Source organism: Marmota monax, unplaced genomic scaffold (genome assembly GCF_021218885.2).
Source record: "Marmota monax isolate L192 unplaced genomic scaffold, Marmota_monax_Labrador192_F-V1.1 WCK01_AAM20220418_F8-fsc00059, whole genome shotgun sequence".
NCBI classification, from domain to species: Eukaryota; Metazoa; Chordata; class Mammalia; order Rodentia; family Sciuridae; genus Marmota; species Marmota monax.
Window position 1 is genome coordinate 6,991,876 of NW_026693595.1, and position 17,490 is coordinate 7,009,365.

At 35.7% G+C, this 17,490-nt stretch overlaps 1 protein-coding gene across 4 annotated transcripts in view; it reads right to left on the reverse strand.

Moving 5' to 3' along the window:
- Cfap95 (cilia and flagella associated protein 95) overlaps positions 1-17,490 on the reverse strand; it is a 101,105-nt gene that overhangs the window by 46,129 nt on the left and 37,486 nt on the right. For 2 of the 4 annotated variants that reach the window (XM_058584026.1, XM_046459471.2), the window contains exon 5: positions 9,515-9,572. The exons of 1 other annotated variant lie outside the window; for it this stretch is intronic. In XM_058584026.1, the coding sequence (XP_058440009.1) occupies positions 9,515-9,572 (58 nt within the window). Of the gene's footprint in view, positions 1-2,559; positions 2,644-9,514; positions 9,573-17,490 lie in introns of all 4 variants that reach the window. One more of the 4 variants, XM_046459473.2, reaches the window with a different exon arrangement.

Below are 17,490 nucleotides of genomic sequence, written 5' to 3' on the forward strand. Positions count from 1 at the left end.
TGAAGATTTTCCCACTTATAGGCAGTTGACTGAAGCCCTGTCTTCCCCTAATAATTTTCTACTAAGCACACATGTAAAATGGTGTGGAAGGAAAAGAATGATTCTCTTATGGCCACATCTATCTTCATCTACCTGGGGAGCATCATGGGACAGATCTCCATACTCATTTCCTTCACTAAACTTCAAGTGATTTTATTCTTATTGGATATTTTTTCTCCCAATGATTATATTACAAATATAAGAATAATTGCCAAATGTAGCAAAAATAAATATGGAACTAATGGGATATATATTTTTGTTATGTATTTACTATACTTCTTCTTACTTGATAAAATTTACCATGAAAAGAATTTGTAACAATTACAGGTATTCACCAATAGGAAAATAGTCATGGAAAGTACAAAGAAATTTAGTCTGTGGGTATAAATATAAGTATGTATATCATAGATAAATCTTGTCGACATAATAAGGTTTCATATGAACAAAATTGCCACAAAATAAGATGACTTTAAAAGATTAATATCACACAATTTTAGTTATGGCCAGCTCAAAAACTAAGCAAAGTGCTATCAAACATTAGATACTAATATATTTTTCTTTCTAAAGCACAAAATTTGACTAGTCCTATCATTTCAACCATATAAAATACAAATATCACTTTTTAATATATATTTTTTATAGTTATAGGTGAACACAATACCTTTATTTTATTTATTTATATGATGCTGAGGATCGAACCCAGTATCTCACATGTACAAGTCAAGTACTCCACCACTAAGCCACAACCTCAGCCCCAAATATCATTTTTCTTATTCTTCAATTTATATTAAGACATTTGCCTCTGCCACTGATTTATATTTCTAATGGGTTATATATAAATCTGAAACCTAGTTTTCTTGATTTTAAAAACTTTTTTCTCTTTACAAAAGTCAAATATGTTCACTGTAGAAATTAAGCGTAATCAAAAAGAGAAGAAAAGAAATCTCTCATGATCCCAAATTCTTTGAAGTAGAAATGAGCTGTATGACCTAACTCATAAACAAAAAGCAGAGCTTGATTATTTAACTTCAGAAGGTGATGTCAGACAAAGGTAACTGGGCATGGTGGTGCTCATCTATAATCCCAGCTATTCAGCAGGCTGAGGCAAGTTCAAGTCCAATGCAGGCAATTTAGTAAGATCCTGTCTCAAAAAGTAAAAATCTGAAAGAGAGCTGGGGATGTAGTTCAGTGGCAGAGTGTCTGCCTAGTACATGGGAGGTCCTGAACTGGATCGCTGGTACTGGGGAAAATAAGGGGGAGGGGAATAAAATAAAAAGTAAAGTTTCAGGAGAAACAGTATATTTCTACTGAAAAGACACAACACTAAAAAATACAACCTGAGAAGTGATACTCCACAATTTCAGTGCTGTTGGTGATACATGAGATGAATAGGGAGTTAAAAATATTTATTTGCTAATTTTCAAGCAGCCTCCAATTAAATGTCTGGCAAGGACTTTAATCAAGAAGATTACTTGGTCATAAAATAAATAGCAGTTTCAATGGAACAGAATCAATGAGATAGAGTCAAATCAAAGACTAGAATTTGAGAGTAAAAGGGCTTGTAAAGATCATTCTGTCCTGAGAAACAGAAACAATGGGAGAGACAGATGTTAAGGAACTAGCTCACTGGATTACATGAGTGTGATGGCTGGCAAATCTTAAATCCTTGGGGCAGGCAGGCAGGCTAAAATTAGGCAGGATTTTTATGCTACAGTCTTGAGGCTGAATTTCTTCTTCCCCATGAAGCCTCAATGTTTTGCTCTTAAGGTTATCAACTGATTAGATGAAGCCTACCCACATTATTGAGGATAATCTCCTTTACTTAAAATCACCTGATTATAAATATTAGTCATTTTACAAAATAGCTTCATAGCAACATTTAAGCTAGTATTTGACTAAACAAGTGGGCATCATAGCCTAACCAGGTTGACATAGAAAATTAATCATCATGGCTGTCCAACCCACTAATCTTCCGCTCAGACCACCAAGGCCTACAGCATTGGGTTATGCAATTGAGTCTAGTTTGTACAAGGGTGGATGAAAGCCTGCCATCTGGAGTCAAGCTCAAGTTCACTTTGGACACATCTGCTATGCATGACTACTCTTTATTGAATAGGTTCTCTAATACATAATTGTAACAGGGATGGTTTCCCAGGGTAACTGTGAGGGTTAATTGAGCAGGTAAGAAAACCAGGCCAGTGCCTGAAGCATAGTAGACATTCAACAAATGCTATTCCATTTCTCTTTTCTCCCTTCTTTCTTCTATCCTTTCCTTCATTTCCTCTTCCTTTGTGTTTTCCACCAGCAACTCTATATTGTACGCAGGAAGGCAAGTCCTATTGTATCCCAATCAAAAGGGGAAGTTATAGAAGCCCTGTAGAGCTACATGAACAACTACCAGCAGATCCTGAGGTTGCAGCTGTGGCCTAGAAATGTGGTCCTTGGTACTGGCAGAATGACATGAGACTCAGAGTCAGAATCATTTGCCTATCGAGCTACAAAAAATATGCCTACACATACCTACAAGATCAGCACACATATGTATAACACACATTGAGGTCTCTCGGGCAGAATACTTAGGTTCAGGAAGATCACCATCTCTTTCTGGATCCAAGTAAAAAAGGAAACAAGCATTATGTTAAAAAACAAACTCTGACATGAATAATAAGATGGGAGGCACAACTGCATGACCTCTTTCTTCTCCAATTCCACCCCCATCACTACCTCATTAACAGATTCCAAAAATCTCATTCCTTTCATTCAATATAAAAAAGATAAATAAGCATACTAAGTAATTGGCAATTATTCTTTTGTTAGCAGATAATGAGTCAGAACTTAATAGGAAAAAAGGGGAAAATTAAATAGTGAATATGTTCAGATGCTGTTCAAATAAAAGTAGAACTGAAATAAAAGCAATGAAGACACATTATGGAGCCTAGAACATTATCTACTCAAATGTCAGCCTTAATTTCCAAGGTACAAGTTTAGCTGAACCACATTTATCCCAGATTGCAAAGTTTATACATGATTATTTTATGTGAACAAATTTATATCACACAACTTCCCATTCTATTATTTTTAAAACAGCTAAAAAAGGAAAATAACAGGCCTGTCTATACTGAAATGAAACCAGGGAAAACCAGAGGGACCAAGAATAAAGATACAATTTAAAGGTCTTAGAAAGAACTGGGCATTGACAGCTAATTTATTTCAGAGAAGTGATGCTTCCTATAGAGCTCTACCCTGTTCCAAATTCATTTTTTTGTCTCAGTTCTTCTTGTTTTTCTGTGAGTCATACCTGATTTCTTTTAAAGGCCCCAGGTAGGCATCCTTTTTTAAGAAGCAAAAAAAAAAAAAAAGCCATTCCATTATTCGGGAAGTTCCTTTGCTGTGAATGAGGCTAATTAATAAAGGGCTCCATAGTGGTGCTGCCCCCATGCCCACCTCTGTCTGTAGCCAAGAAGCTCTGAGGTCTGGATGATATGAAAAATATTTACCATCCAGTCTGACTGAGCAAGTCCTAAGGTTCCTGGGCATCCAGGTACTGACCTGGCTTCTTGGAGGTCCAGCCTAGGCCCAGGTAGACATCACACAGGAAGCACAGTGCCTAGGGCCCATGAAGCTTCTAGGGGCCCATAAAGTTTTTTAATGGCTTTTAAAAATCAGAATTTAAAAAAGATATAACAATGGGAATGCACTTAATACCACTGGATTATACAAGAAAAGGGGGTTGAAATGGTAAATTTTGTTAATGTATATTTTACCACAATCTAAAAATGCAGGTGCCATTTTAAAAAACAAACTCTACCAAATGATCATTAAACTAGAAAATCATGCTGATTATATAATATCCACAAACATCTCAGGGCCAAAAACCAATGGCAGTGTGTACTGAAGTTCTCTGAAGGAGCTCTTCTATATTAAAGATCCTGCAGGGGGTCTGGGGTTGTGGCTCAGCAGTAGAGCACTCACCTTGCACATGCAAGACCCAGGGTTCGATCCTTAGCACCACATAAAAATAAATAAGTGAAATTTTAAAAAAAAGATCCTGCAGGCTGACCTGGGTTGATTAGAACATACTGTAATTGTGGAAAGATGAAATGTTTCAGCTCAAGAACCAAAATGATCTTCCAGCCTCTGTTTCTGAACTAACTTCCTAATAATCACTAGGTAAAACTCTTGGACTACATCACTAAGCTTAGCAACTCCTAGCCTCCAGCAACCCTATAGCTAAGAAGGCCGTAAGATGTCAGCTGAAACCTATATAAGAAATGCCCTGCTCTGCTCCAGCCCCCTACCTGAAGCCCCCACCCATGTAATGGCAAATATGTCAATTTATGACTTTTTTTTGTTCATGTAACCTTCTCCATTACAAAACATATTATGTATGGTAACATGTATTCATGTTCCCAGGCCCCGGTCCCTCATATTTGGCCCTGAATAAACTTACTTCCTAAGGAGCAAGAGCTGTGTTTTGCATTGATAATAGCTATTACATAGAAATTTTTGCCTAAAATAAGATATAAAAGTCAAAAAGTACTTCCCAGGAAAAAGTGAGTGTTAAGTACTTTAGTTTTATGCAAAAATACTCAGTGGTACACCTGTAATCCCAGTGGCTCAGGAGGCTGAGGCAGGAGGATAACAAATTAAAACACAGCCTCAGCAATTTAGAAAGGCCTAAGCAATTTAGCAAAACCCTATCTAAAAATAAAAAAAATAATAATAAGAATTAAAAGACTGGGGAATGTGGCTCAGTGGTTAAGTGCCCCGAGGCTCACAACCCTGGTACCAAAAAAAAAAAAAAAAAAACTCACAATACAAATAGGCAAGGATTCAAGCAGTGTTTAAAAAGGGGGGGGGGGGCGTTCTCTGCAAAAATGCTAATGAGAAATAGAGCCTAAAATATATATATTTCTTTAATAAGCTTTAAATGTCCCCCCCAAGGGAAAAAATCCAAGTGAATTATATTTGTCTTTATTCCAACTCAATCAAAAATATATTTTTCTATTTATCTATTTTAATGGAGGGAGGCGCCTATGAAAATAAAGTGTTTCAGGCCAAGGAAAATTATCATGCACTGCTGAATGCAGAGATTCCAAGGTAGGTCTGGGCCAGCAGGGTCCTGGAGGATTTCAAATCACAGATAATTTCCAATCAGCACAGAAATACAGTATTTTAACAATGCTATATGCCTCCCAGTTCACAGAGACCCAGGGGTAGGGCAGGCCAATCCTGCTTTTGTTATAAATAACTCTAAAACAGAACAGCTTCTTTTCTTTACTATAAGACAGTGCATGCAGTGCTGAGGTCCATTTGGAATGCAGGCTAACTTTTAAAACATAATTATTGAAAACTTCCTCAGCTTTCTACTTATAAATTAACTAGATTATACAACAATTTCTGGTTTGGAAATACCCATACACCTAGAAAGACAATTCAAAAGGCAATTCCAATAAAAAAGACAAAAAGATGCTTTATACTTGTGACTGAATAATTGATAGCTGCATGGCTGGAAAGAGCCACCAACTTTCTGATGCTTTCTGAACTTCAGGTGCTGCTGAAGTTCACTGGGGGCTGGTCATCTGATTCACAGTCTTTGGCCCTGCCCTCTGTCCTGCCCTCTTGTATATTAATTTCCAACATCCATACTTTGGATCTAGCCAACATCCTGGTTTATCATGCCTTCACTTTTTCAAATTAATGAATTTGATACATGTTAGAAACTCACTCTCATGGCCACACCTTATCCTCTGTCATTTTCCAGAACTGTCCTACCTCTGAAATAGAGTAAATTCTAATACACCTCTCTTCAATCATGACCTCTTCTAGCTCTCTCACTCTTGTAGCTGCTCTCATATTGTAGTTGTTGTTTTTTTTTAATCTATATTTTTGTGTCTTTGACCTTTTAACTTCCTGAGCTTGCCAGTCCCTGAAGCCAAACTAATTCTTTTCCTTGCTCATCTCACTAGAGCCAGTAAACTCTCTACTATAATCTTCAGCTTGCTGCCTTGTCCTAAGGACTTGCACATCAATCCATCAGCCTTGGACCCATTCTCTAATATACCTTCTCTGCAACTTAATCTCTGTCCTGGCTCTTTAGGATATGGAGAAGCTTTTAAGAGAAGATATCTGTAAGCAAAATTGAGATGCACTAATGACCTCCAGCTTAAGAAATGGAGTTCAGAAGATAGAGCTCACAATTTTTTTTCCATTCCTCTCCTTGGAAATGACTTATTAGCTTTCTTTGTCTTTATCTATCTTTCCTTGTCTTTATTTAGAGCTATGAGATGATAACTTGCATTCCCTTTACCTCCAATAATTCTGTCCCACTTTATATAAAAGTGAATTAAGAAAATGTAACAGAACATAATATGAAAATTGAAGGATAGGTTCATGCATGTTTGAAATAATAAGCATCCAAATGCTTTCATATTTCTTCCAGAATTACATAATGGCAAACATAGTAGGATGAATGAGTGGTGAAACTAACTTCTGCTAAGGCCACATGCCATGACTCTAGGAAGTCAACAAATACGCTCTTTTTCAATATTTTGTGAGTCATACATTTTCATGCATGGTAACTTCATTGTCAGAGTTCCATCACTACACTGCTGGGTTTTAACCATCTACTATTATTATAATTTAAAATATTTTTTGTATCCTGTTACAATATAATGCAAGCACTCATTAAATGTGGATATTAGAAGCAGTGCTAAAAGTATGCCTTGAAATCATTTACTCTGGCACGGAAGTTAGAAGTGAACAAACAGAAGTCTGCAATAAATCTAAACAACTGCTATAGCATGCTGTGCTACTGATGTGGGAACAAGCAAAGCGAGAAATATCAGAAACAATGCTGAAAATAATAAAAACAGGAACTTAAAATATAATGGGTAAAAATTGTTGTGCCCTGAAAATAAAGCTCACATTCTTTAAAATTATTATATTTAGTTCTTGAATGTTGTGAGTTTCTTTTTCTTTTTAGTTTTTTAGTTGTAGATAGACAGCATGCCTTTATTTTATTTGTTTATTTTTATGTGGTTCTAAGGATCAAACTCAGTGCCTCACACACGATATGCAAGCGCTCTGCCTCTGGGCTACGGCCCCAGCCCCTTTTGTGTTTAGTTAGGTGTCATGCAACTTCCTTTTACTCAAGGATTTAGATAAGGCCATTATAAATAAGGAAATAGGTCTGAAGTGTATATTTAAATAATATACTTCCCTTATGATTTTCTAATTATTAATGATAATGCTTATTGTATGGGAAAATTCTAAAAAGGATTAAGATGAAGAAAATCACCTAGAATCTCAACATTCAATGGCCAAATTTACTAATATTTCAACATTTTTTTCAGTTTTTAAATTTCCTCTATATTTTAACCATTTAGGGTAAACTTAATACATAATTTCACATCTTAATTTTTTTAACCTTCAATGAAGATTTATTAAGACACTAAGAACTATCTGTGGACATTATAAAGACTGTACAATATCTCATCATATGATTATAGTCAACACCATTCCTAATAGAAATATTTAGATATTACCAAGTTTTGCCATATAAATAATTAAGTAATTAGCATATTTTGATATAAATTTTGTTTCTCATTTGATTAATTGTTCATTGGGAGATTTTCTAGAAGGAAAATTATTAGGTCAAATGGAATCTTAATGCATATTGCCAAATCCCTTTCCAGGAAGATTGAAACAATTTAGTTTTCCTAGCAACAGATAAAGTACACATCTCACTCCATTCTTTACCTCACTGAGGATTATTATTTTTAAAAATATTGCCAATATTTTAGTAGAAAAATCTTATTATTGTAACTCGTGTATTTTATTATTTGTAAATTGGTTTATTACCTATATTTATTAGTTAATTATATTTCATACTTTTGTAAGTTACCTTTATATGTCCTTTGATTGTTTCTCTAGAGTTTTTAACATTTTCCTTGCCATAAGTATGAGTTCTGTATGTATTGAGTTTATCAATATTAAACTATTGTATTTGCTGTTTTTATGGTTTGAATGCTATTTTAAAATAAGAATATAATATAAACTAAAGGTAATATTATAAGTCTTTTACTTCCTTAAAATTATTATATATATTTTATTCTCATCTATTTGTTTTTTCAAGTAATTCTTAGAATCCTAAATTCTGATGGAAAACAAATCATTGGAGTTATATTAAATTTATAAATTTAATTTATTATTAATTTTTCAGTTCTTTTAAATGCTAGCTATTCTTTTTCATTCAAGATTTCTGTCTCAGTTATTTTTTGATTTTTAAAAAACAAATAAACGAACTTAGTAGCTTCTGCCCTTGTGTTCTCTCAGGGGTTTCACCGTCAGGGTCAGCTGGAATCAGTCTCATACAAGCTGGAGGTCCAAGATGACTTGCTCACTTCTAAGACAAGCTCCTGGGTGTTCCTCCCTATGGCCTCTCTTTTTAACAGAGTAGCCTAGACTTGTTACATGGTAATTCATTTCAAGAGGCAGAAGCAGTGTTCTTAAGGTAAGGTTTACACAGTCACTTCTGCAATGCCCTACTAATCAAATCAGTCACCTGACAGTCCAGATTCAAGAGACAGAGGGACAATCAATCACCTCTTGATGGAGAAGTAGCCTCTGACTTCTTTGGAGATGAAATATCACATCTTCTTTTACTCACCTTGGTAAATATTTTTTCATAAAAGTATTTTTAAAATTTGTGTTACTGTAATAATTTGTATTTTTTTTCCTTTATAATTTACTAGCTGGTTACTGATATGAAGGAAAACTATTTTATTCATTCTAATTATTCCTTAGTTTTAATATCTTGGTTCTCCTAAGTAGATAATCACAGAATCTGAACATAACAATGTCTTATTTTTCTTTTTATCAATATTTAAATCTTTTTTCTATCTCATGTTTATTGGTTAAAACTTCTAAGCAAAGCTAATTTTGTTGCATATTTTCTTTTTTTTCTTTTTCTTGATACTAGGGATCAACCCAGGTCTCACACATGCTAAGCAAATACTTTGCACCACTGAGCTATACAACTGAGCCCTACTGTATAGTTCTTAAAGTAAAAATATATTTAAGTTTGAACTGAACTTTTTAAAAATCAAAATACACATTTCCCAGAGCTAAATTAAGCCACATATTCATGTGTCCATAAGATACAAATAAAAGGTAGGTTCTCATTCCAAATAAATTAAGTCTAAGATGGGAGCAATAAACTAGATGAGAAAGAAAGTGATTAATATGTTTTGGACACTGCAATATTTTCCACCCTAAAATCTATAAGCTTCCAAAAATAAATTATAACCATAAAATATTCTATTGACTTTCACAAACAGCTAATATATCTAAATAAATATAAAACATCATAAATCTCAGCAACTTCTTCTTTCTTCACGAGATCAACTGTTTATACTAGATGCAATCTGTCATTTTAAGTACATAAATTTTAGATTGTGGTTCTTGTACTCACACGTGGCGGATAATCATGTGGTGGAACATAATCTTCAGCGTATGTTGTCATTGTATACCTAAAAGGGATAAGTCAACATCTGATAAAAGGATTCCAAAAAAGAAGAAATTTTAAAATGTTAGTGTTATAAACTTTGCATGAAATAATAACATCAGGATAGACTGGTCCCAACAAAATATTTAAACCCCACAAATGCCCCAGGCTCTTTTTTAGCATCACCCACCACCACCAGGTATCCCTCCTTCAATTACTTCAATATAGCACCACCTACTACTCTTCTATGTGAATAAAATTTGTGGCTACCAACTTCCAAGTCCCTGAACTCGGATGTTCTGCATTCCAGGAATTCTCTTTACTACTCTCTACCTGATTCTGAAACCTTTTTGGCCCTTTTCTCCACATTCTCTTTAGGATGACAGCTGAAGAGATAATAGAAGACAACTAGGTAAACTGAGAACTCTGAGTATACCCAGCCCCTACCCGCTTAAACACACAGAAATGCTGGATGGAACACTTACACACACACACACACACACACACACAAGGACAAGCCTAGCCAAGCTCAAAGGGAAACATGGAGATGTGAGAAATGAAAAGGACACTCACTACAAGGGGAAATCATAAAAGCTGTTGGCCCAGCCCTGGAGGGGGAGTTTTAACTTCAGGTCAAGAGAAACAGCCTTAGCTTCACATGAGACAAAGAGCTAAACTCCAGTTTGCAGCTAGAATCTGTAAAGTCTGCACTTCTACATAAAAGAGACCAGAGAAACCACAGGTCCCAGCCCAGAGACACTTGAAAGAAAGTCTCCTCCTGGAGCTTAGGATAAGGGGAAATTATTCTCCTGTAAGCAATTACAACCCTACTTCTATTCCTGGCAATATTACAGGACTAGATGGTCAAGGAAACCACCTAATTTCTTTGGAAAGTAAGACATTTTAACAAGAATTCTAAAATAACAAAGTCCAACTCAAATGGGTTATCAGCTACAGTTGTTAGTATTTAATCTGGTGATGACCACCAACTCCTACCTCCAGGTGTTGTCCCCAACAGTAGCACCAGGGAACATGACAAAAATGCAAGTATAGTCATCCCTGGGTATTGCAGGAGAACCGGGTACAAGACCCCAGTAGATAACAAAATCTGTGAATGCTCACATCCTTTATTTAAAATGATGTAGTATTTACACATAATCTGTGCACATCCTCCTATGAGCTGAAATTCATCTCTAGGTTACTTATAATACCTAATACAATATAAATGATGCATAAATAATTCTTATACTTCATTATTTAGGGAATACTGAAGGGAGAAAAGTCTGTACATGTTCAGTATAGACACACTTTTAAAAAAATATATTCAGTCTGGCTGGTTGAACATGCAGATGGGAAACTGTGGATCTGGAGGGCCAAATGCACTTGGGTCCTACCCCAAGCCCATTGAATTAGAAACTCCATGGGTGGAGCCCAGCAAGCGTAGTGTAACAATCCTGCCAGGTGACTCCGGTTGCACACCAGAGTTTTGAGCACTGATTGTCAAAAGAAAAAATGGATGTGTAACTTTCAAACTGGTAAATGACATTTTAAAAAGAAAAATCAATCTTTAATAAAGTAAGGAAAAGAAAATAAAAGGAATTGGGAAAAAATTATTTCCACCCATAGGACAAATTAAAATCATAAAATGTCTTAGCAGCCACAATGAAAGTAAAATGGTTAAACTCATTAGTGAAGACATTTTCTCAGACTTAAATTGAGCATCAAATTATTTTTGAATGTCCAAATATGTGCGTTAATACTCAACATTAAATTATTTTCAAAGAAAGCTTGAAAGTAAAAGTCTATAAATATATATAAACACTTTTCTAAAAGAAATTATATTCTTACACTAACAGCAAATATAATACTTAGAGTCAAAAGTTACTAGTTAAAGAGATCTTACCAACTGATTAAAGGGACAAGTCACCAAGATTATATATAATAGTCCTAAGTCAATAAACCAATGATGAATATAATAAATAAGGCATAAAAAAGACAGAATCACAAAGATGAAATGAAAGATGTACAGTCATAGAGGAAGATTTTAACACATTTCTTCACCCTTTGGTTGCTTAAATCCAAATCTTTACATATACCCTCCTCCAAAGCTTTACACGTCAACAACAAAGAAAATTAAATCATACACATACCTATAATTGAAGCATAATAGAGGATAGAAAATACTATTATTAAATAAAATGTATAAGAAATTATTGGTTTGAACTGAGCTCTGGCAATAGGCCCAACAGAACAAACCAAAATGAAATCTCATGCTGAGTGTCCATGCCACCAAGCCAAAACCAAGTTGTTTATTTAGACTTGCCAAGAAATAAGGACAGAGAGAGAGAGAGTTGGTAGCCATATCTCTCCCAGCAAACCAGTTTTAGATAGTATAACAAGGGAGGTCCCTCTGTTTTATCCTTTACAAGGAAAACAACTTTGAAACAACCAACCCACTTTTTGTTCTTTGTTTCTTCCGCCTTCTGTCTCTAAAACCAACCTCTGTTCAGCTCATTTTATTTTATAGGATGAAGTGCTATCTGACTCTAGAATTGCAAGTAAAAGCCAACTAAGATCTTCAAATTTGTTATTATTTTTTTCTTTTGACATTACAAGTTTCAATTTACATGTAGGCAGGCGGAACAATCCACAATCAATGTGCAGAGTCAGATCAAAGCCCACGCTGGGACACAGTCAGGCAGGATTACATGGAAGAGAGCAGAGGGTAGTAGGTCCCTTGTGAGGCAGGGGTAGGACATAGATGACATCATCTCCAGAAAGAGAGCATCTTTCCCTGATGTGGGGAGATACTGAGAACAGTCTCAAATTAGAGGATCTGGACCATGATTTGCCAAGTACAAAGGACCAGAACTGCAGTCAAGGGAAGGTATTGCTTCTGGGGGCAATTGGGAAGGTGGGAAAAAAATCAAACACCAGAAATTAAAGATCATGGAACTATAAGATGATACCACATTATCAATACCCCTCCTTCTTCCCTCCACCATCTACCCTCCATCCAGTTAAGTGTCACCAATTAAATTAACTTTACTTCAATATCCTAACAGAAGAGGGCACTCTTAAACTAAAATACTGAGCAAACTGCCCAAACTTATTTCCCCTTGGTAGAATTACCTATGGTTGTTGCTAGTCCAGGAAAATCCAACATATTTAAATAAACAGAAAATCCAAACCCAAAAGCAAGGTGTTACATGGTACTTGTTAAACAAATCTTAACTTTTTGGAGTCATAAAAATGCCAAGGACAGAGGAGATGACTTTGAAAAGGAAGATGAGGGTTAAGTTCCCACTATCAGATATCAAGACATAGCATAAAGATGTAGTAATTAATACAGTGTTGTATCAGTGCAAGAATATACAAATAGACCAACAGAGTAGAATATAGAGCTCTAGAGCTCAGAAATAGACCTGTTTAATATGAGAACTTGGCATATGATAGAATGACTTTGTTAATTAGCAAGGGAAGGGTGGATCAAATGGTACTGGACTAACTGGTTAGTCTTACAAAAATGTTACATATGAATTCATATATTATGCATGTTACATATGTATATATGCATACACATGTATATATGCATACACGTGTATATATGCATGCACACGTGTGTGTATACATACATGTATATGCATATATATGTATATACACGTGTGCAGCATATATACACATGTGCATGCATATATGTGTGTATATGCATATACATGTATATGTATGTGTGTGTAATTTTTAAAAAGCTTATAGTTTGATATTTAATATTGAAGTATTGACTAATACTTCAAAACTTGTGTTGATCAAAAGACATCAAAAATAAAATTACAAGGAAAGTCATAGACTGGAGGAAGAAATTCATTATAAATTTAAACAAAACAGGATCAGTACCTGTATTTATTAGAATAAATTTTAAAACACTTTCACAAATCAACAAGACAAAAATCTCAGTTGGGAATGCACAATTCACAATGTAAAAAAACAGCATGGCTAATTACTATTTGGAAATAAATTCAGTCTTAAAATTCTGTTGTAAATCAAATAATTAGTGAAATGCAAAGTATAGCAAAATAAAGTACCATTTCACATCCATTAGATATTACTCAGCATTAAAAGAGAATAAAATTATGGCATTTCCAGGTAAATGGATGGAGTTGAGAATATCACGCTAAGCAAAGTAAGTCAATCCTGAAAAACCAGACATTGAATGTTCTCTCTGACAAGTGGATGCTGATTGATAATGGGAGGATGAATGGGAAAAAATGAGGAACTCTGAGGGCAAAAAGGAGGAAGCAAATAGAGCCAACAGGAAGAGAATCCTGGAGGTATTTTACTCCTGATTGCAGTCAACCCTGGAGCCAGGCTTCACCTTAGATTTCACCATAGTTCCATGAGGCATTCCAGTACTTTAATAAACCCCTCTTTTGCCCATGATGATGTGTTTCTGTCACCTACAACTGAAAGAGTCCTATTACAATCAGAGTCTAAGGTCATTAATCACTATAATCATATAACCAACTCCCCTGGCTCAGATTCCAAACACTGAACCACATTCTGATTATAATCTGGCTTCCCATATGGTTTTTTACACAGAGAGAATGCTTTTATTAGGCTGACATGACTGTCTAGTGTGCTTGAAAATTTTATTTCTCATTATAAATTAACTAATTAGAATTCTGGCTTTTCTTATGAGTTTAATGAGCACAAGTCAGTCTCCATGAGTCAGATAAATTCTGAAACACAGATAAAATGATCTTTCTGGAAATGCAAAACCGAAGACCAGATGCTGATAAATTCACAGGATAATGCCACACTGTAAGGATGCTTGGACGTTAGACAGCTGGCTTTCACCCAGCACCTCCCACCATTTGTCACATATGCCCTCTTCGACCTTTAACAGGTGCAGCTAGGAGACAACTTTCAAGATAAAGAACAACTAAAGGTGTTTTGTAAGATGAGAAAGAGAAAGAAGTCTGATATTCAAGTTATCATTAGAGCCATGGTGTTAAAGTATCTATACATGTAAAAACACGAGTGATAACATGTGTGAAGCGGTGACAAGATGATATACCCAAATCCACAGAGTCACAGTGGATTAATTTGAAACTTGGAAGAAGCTTAAAGTTCAGCTGTTTCTTTTCTGTTGTGTCTAGAGGCAAGACAGATATTTTCTCACCCAACACCCTGGCAGTCATGACAAAGGTGAGTGACATCTACTCACCAAATCACATGGTCCCATCTAGGCATCTGAATCTGTGTAAGAGACTCAAATAAGCAGGAAATTAATTTGAAATTAATCTCATTGCTGGAAGCAGTGGAACAGCATCCATTATTAAGACAAGTCCAGTCACAGAGGGCCACACAATATCTATGTTGCAGTGGGGAAGGAGGAAAGATTACGACCATTCTGGGAAATTCCATTCCATTATTTAGAGCAACCATCATTTTAAAAATATATATCATATCGTGCTGATATTGATGTCCCTGTCATTTCCTCCTACTTCTACCTACTGAGGCACCATGCAAACCACTGAGAACCCAAATAGAACAAGCAGGCAGAGGAAAGGCAAATTTTCACTCTCTTCTTGAGCTGAGACATCCATTTTCTCTTGCCCTCAGACATCAGAGCTTCTAGTTCTTGGGACTCTAGGATTTATATCAGCAGCCCTTTACTTCACAAGTTCTCATGCTTTCAGAGTTGAAGTGGGTGTTATACCATCAGTTCCCCTGTTTCTCAGACCTTTAGACTCTGAATGATCAAAGGCTCTCCTGGTAGCTTGTGTACAACAGATGTTTGGACTTCTTGGCCTCCATATTGTATGAGCCAATTCCCATAATAAAATACCATATGTATATAATGCTAAAGTGCACTGGACCTAGCTGCCTAAATGTAGTAATTGTTATATCCATTTTTATAGAGAAAAGCAATATTCAGAGAACTAAATTATGTATCCTAGGTCTCCTAGTTGGCAAGATAGCATACAAGAGTGTCTAAGATCATGAGTTTTAATGTTAAACTGTCTCAGTTAAAATTCTGACTTGTTATCACATACCAGCTATGAGAGTTGGGACATGTTACTTCTCTGTGCTCTGTTTTATCCTCCACAGAATGCAGACAATGGAACCAACTTACAAAGTTCTTGTAGGGAACATAAAAATATGACACATATAAGCTCCATGTAAATATTTGATTTTATTAGTATTTCTAATATAGTTTTAAAGCACAGGAACCCAACTCAAACTTGAATAAGAAAGAAAAATACCAGCTCACAGAAGCAGGAGGTCATCAGATCATTCCTTTTCTATACCTCTGCATAACTCAATGCACAGACAGATGCTCCCCCAGAAGGAAGCTATCTTCTGAACCTGCAATCTGGGAGTAGAGGAGGAATACTCTGCTCCATGTTTACCACCCCTGCATGTTCTCTGATTGGCCTGGCCTGGATCAGGTACCCAACACTTGGGCTTATGGGGAGATGGGAATGAGGAACAGAATCAGCCCTTCCATCATATGACCTAGCTAAATTACACTGAGGGAAAGAGAGGATGTTGGCCCCAAAGAAAAAAAGCTGGTCACACAAAAACTAAATGTCCTGCAATGAATAAGATGCAGACTCGGGAATGGAATTTAGGTCCCTCTCATAACAACTGGCTGGTGTTTCACCAAGAGAAAAAACACCATAGGAGTGCCTAAGTAGAAAAGAAAATAAATGCTTTGCACTATACTTTGAGAAAAGGGGTGGGGGTCCTCTAACAACTTATATGCAGTATGTTTCCTTTGAAAAGTACAGAGGTTTTACAGATGCTAAATGCCCCAGTGAGAGGAATAAACTGTGGCCCAAGCTTGCTGTGGCTACTGTGAAATGACCACTCCACTCACACATATGGATGACGGCTGTCTGCCAACAATGAAAACTTAATTGCCTGAACTACTTTTGGCCTCATTTAACTTGCCTATTTACACGACCATAGATGCCTTGCTCCTCGGAGCCATAAAATTTTAGCATGGGAAAGGACTTTACAGATCATTTGATCCAATCCCCTCATTTTCCAGATGGAAACAACTGGAGTCAAGAGAGAGTTATTAACCAGCACAAGGTCACCTAGTAGCTTTAACGTAGGCCAAGAAGTAGATCCCAGGTTTCCTAGTTTCCCATACTGTGCTCTTTCAAAAAACGCATAATGTCAAAAAGTTATCCAGTGATCCAAGTCAATGTTAATTTGTTTCTTCTCCCACCAGGAGGATCATATAAGTATTTGGGTGAATTCGGAAACATGACACACTTAAAATCATAAAATTTTAACAAATATACACTGATCACTACCATCAGAAGGCAATAAGTTTCAGTAAAAAATGACAGTATTCAATATTTAGGGCTGACCTTGTATGAGGTCTACCTTGGCTATTTCTCCATTCTCCAGTGGGTGCTTAGTGCTCAGTATTCCCGAATGTTCTTAAACTGATCCCGGTTCCTAAGCAACTGCTTCTCCCATGGCAAATACCCTCTACCAGAATTGGGGTTTTCCCTATTAAAAAAAATGACTTCTTCTGTGGACCCTTATCCTAGGATCACAAAAGATTACATGCGTATATTTAAGTTACTATCAAATCAATATTTAATACTCTGAGAAATAAGACCTTCACATAAAATTATATTTCTTCCTAAATTTCCCTTTTAAAATTGAATCTGTTGATATAGTTTTTGTTGTTGTTTATTCTATTGTTTTTGTCTCTAGCTGTTCATTTAATGGTCACAGATATAATTCAGATACTTTTACACAGAAAACCTTACTTCCTGAAATGAATTAGCTATGACTATCTGGGTCTGAACAAATCATGAAATTATTCTGTATTAGATAATCAGATATATAGGACCCCTCTGATAAGTTATGATTTAGTTTTCTAGGCCTCATAAAAAGTCTTTCAAAATTGAGTCAAA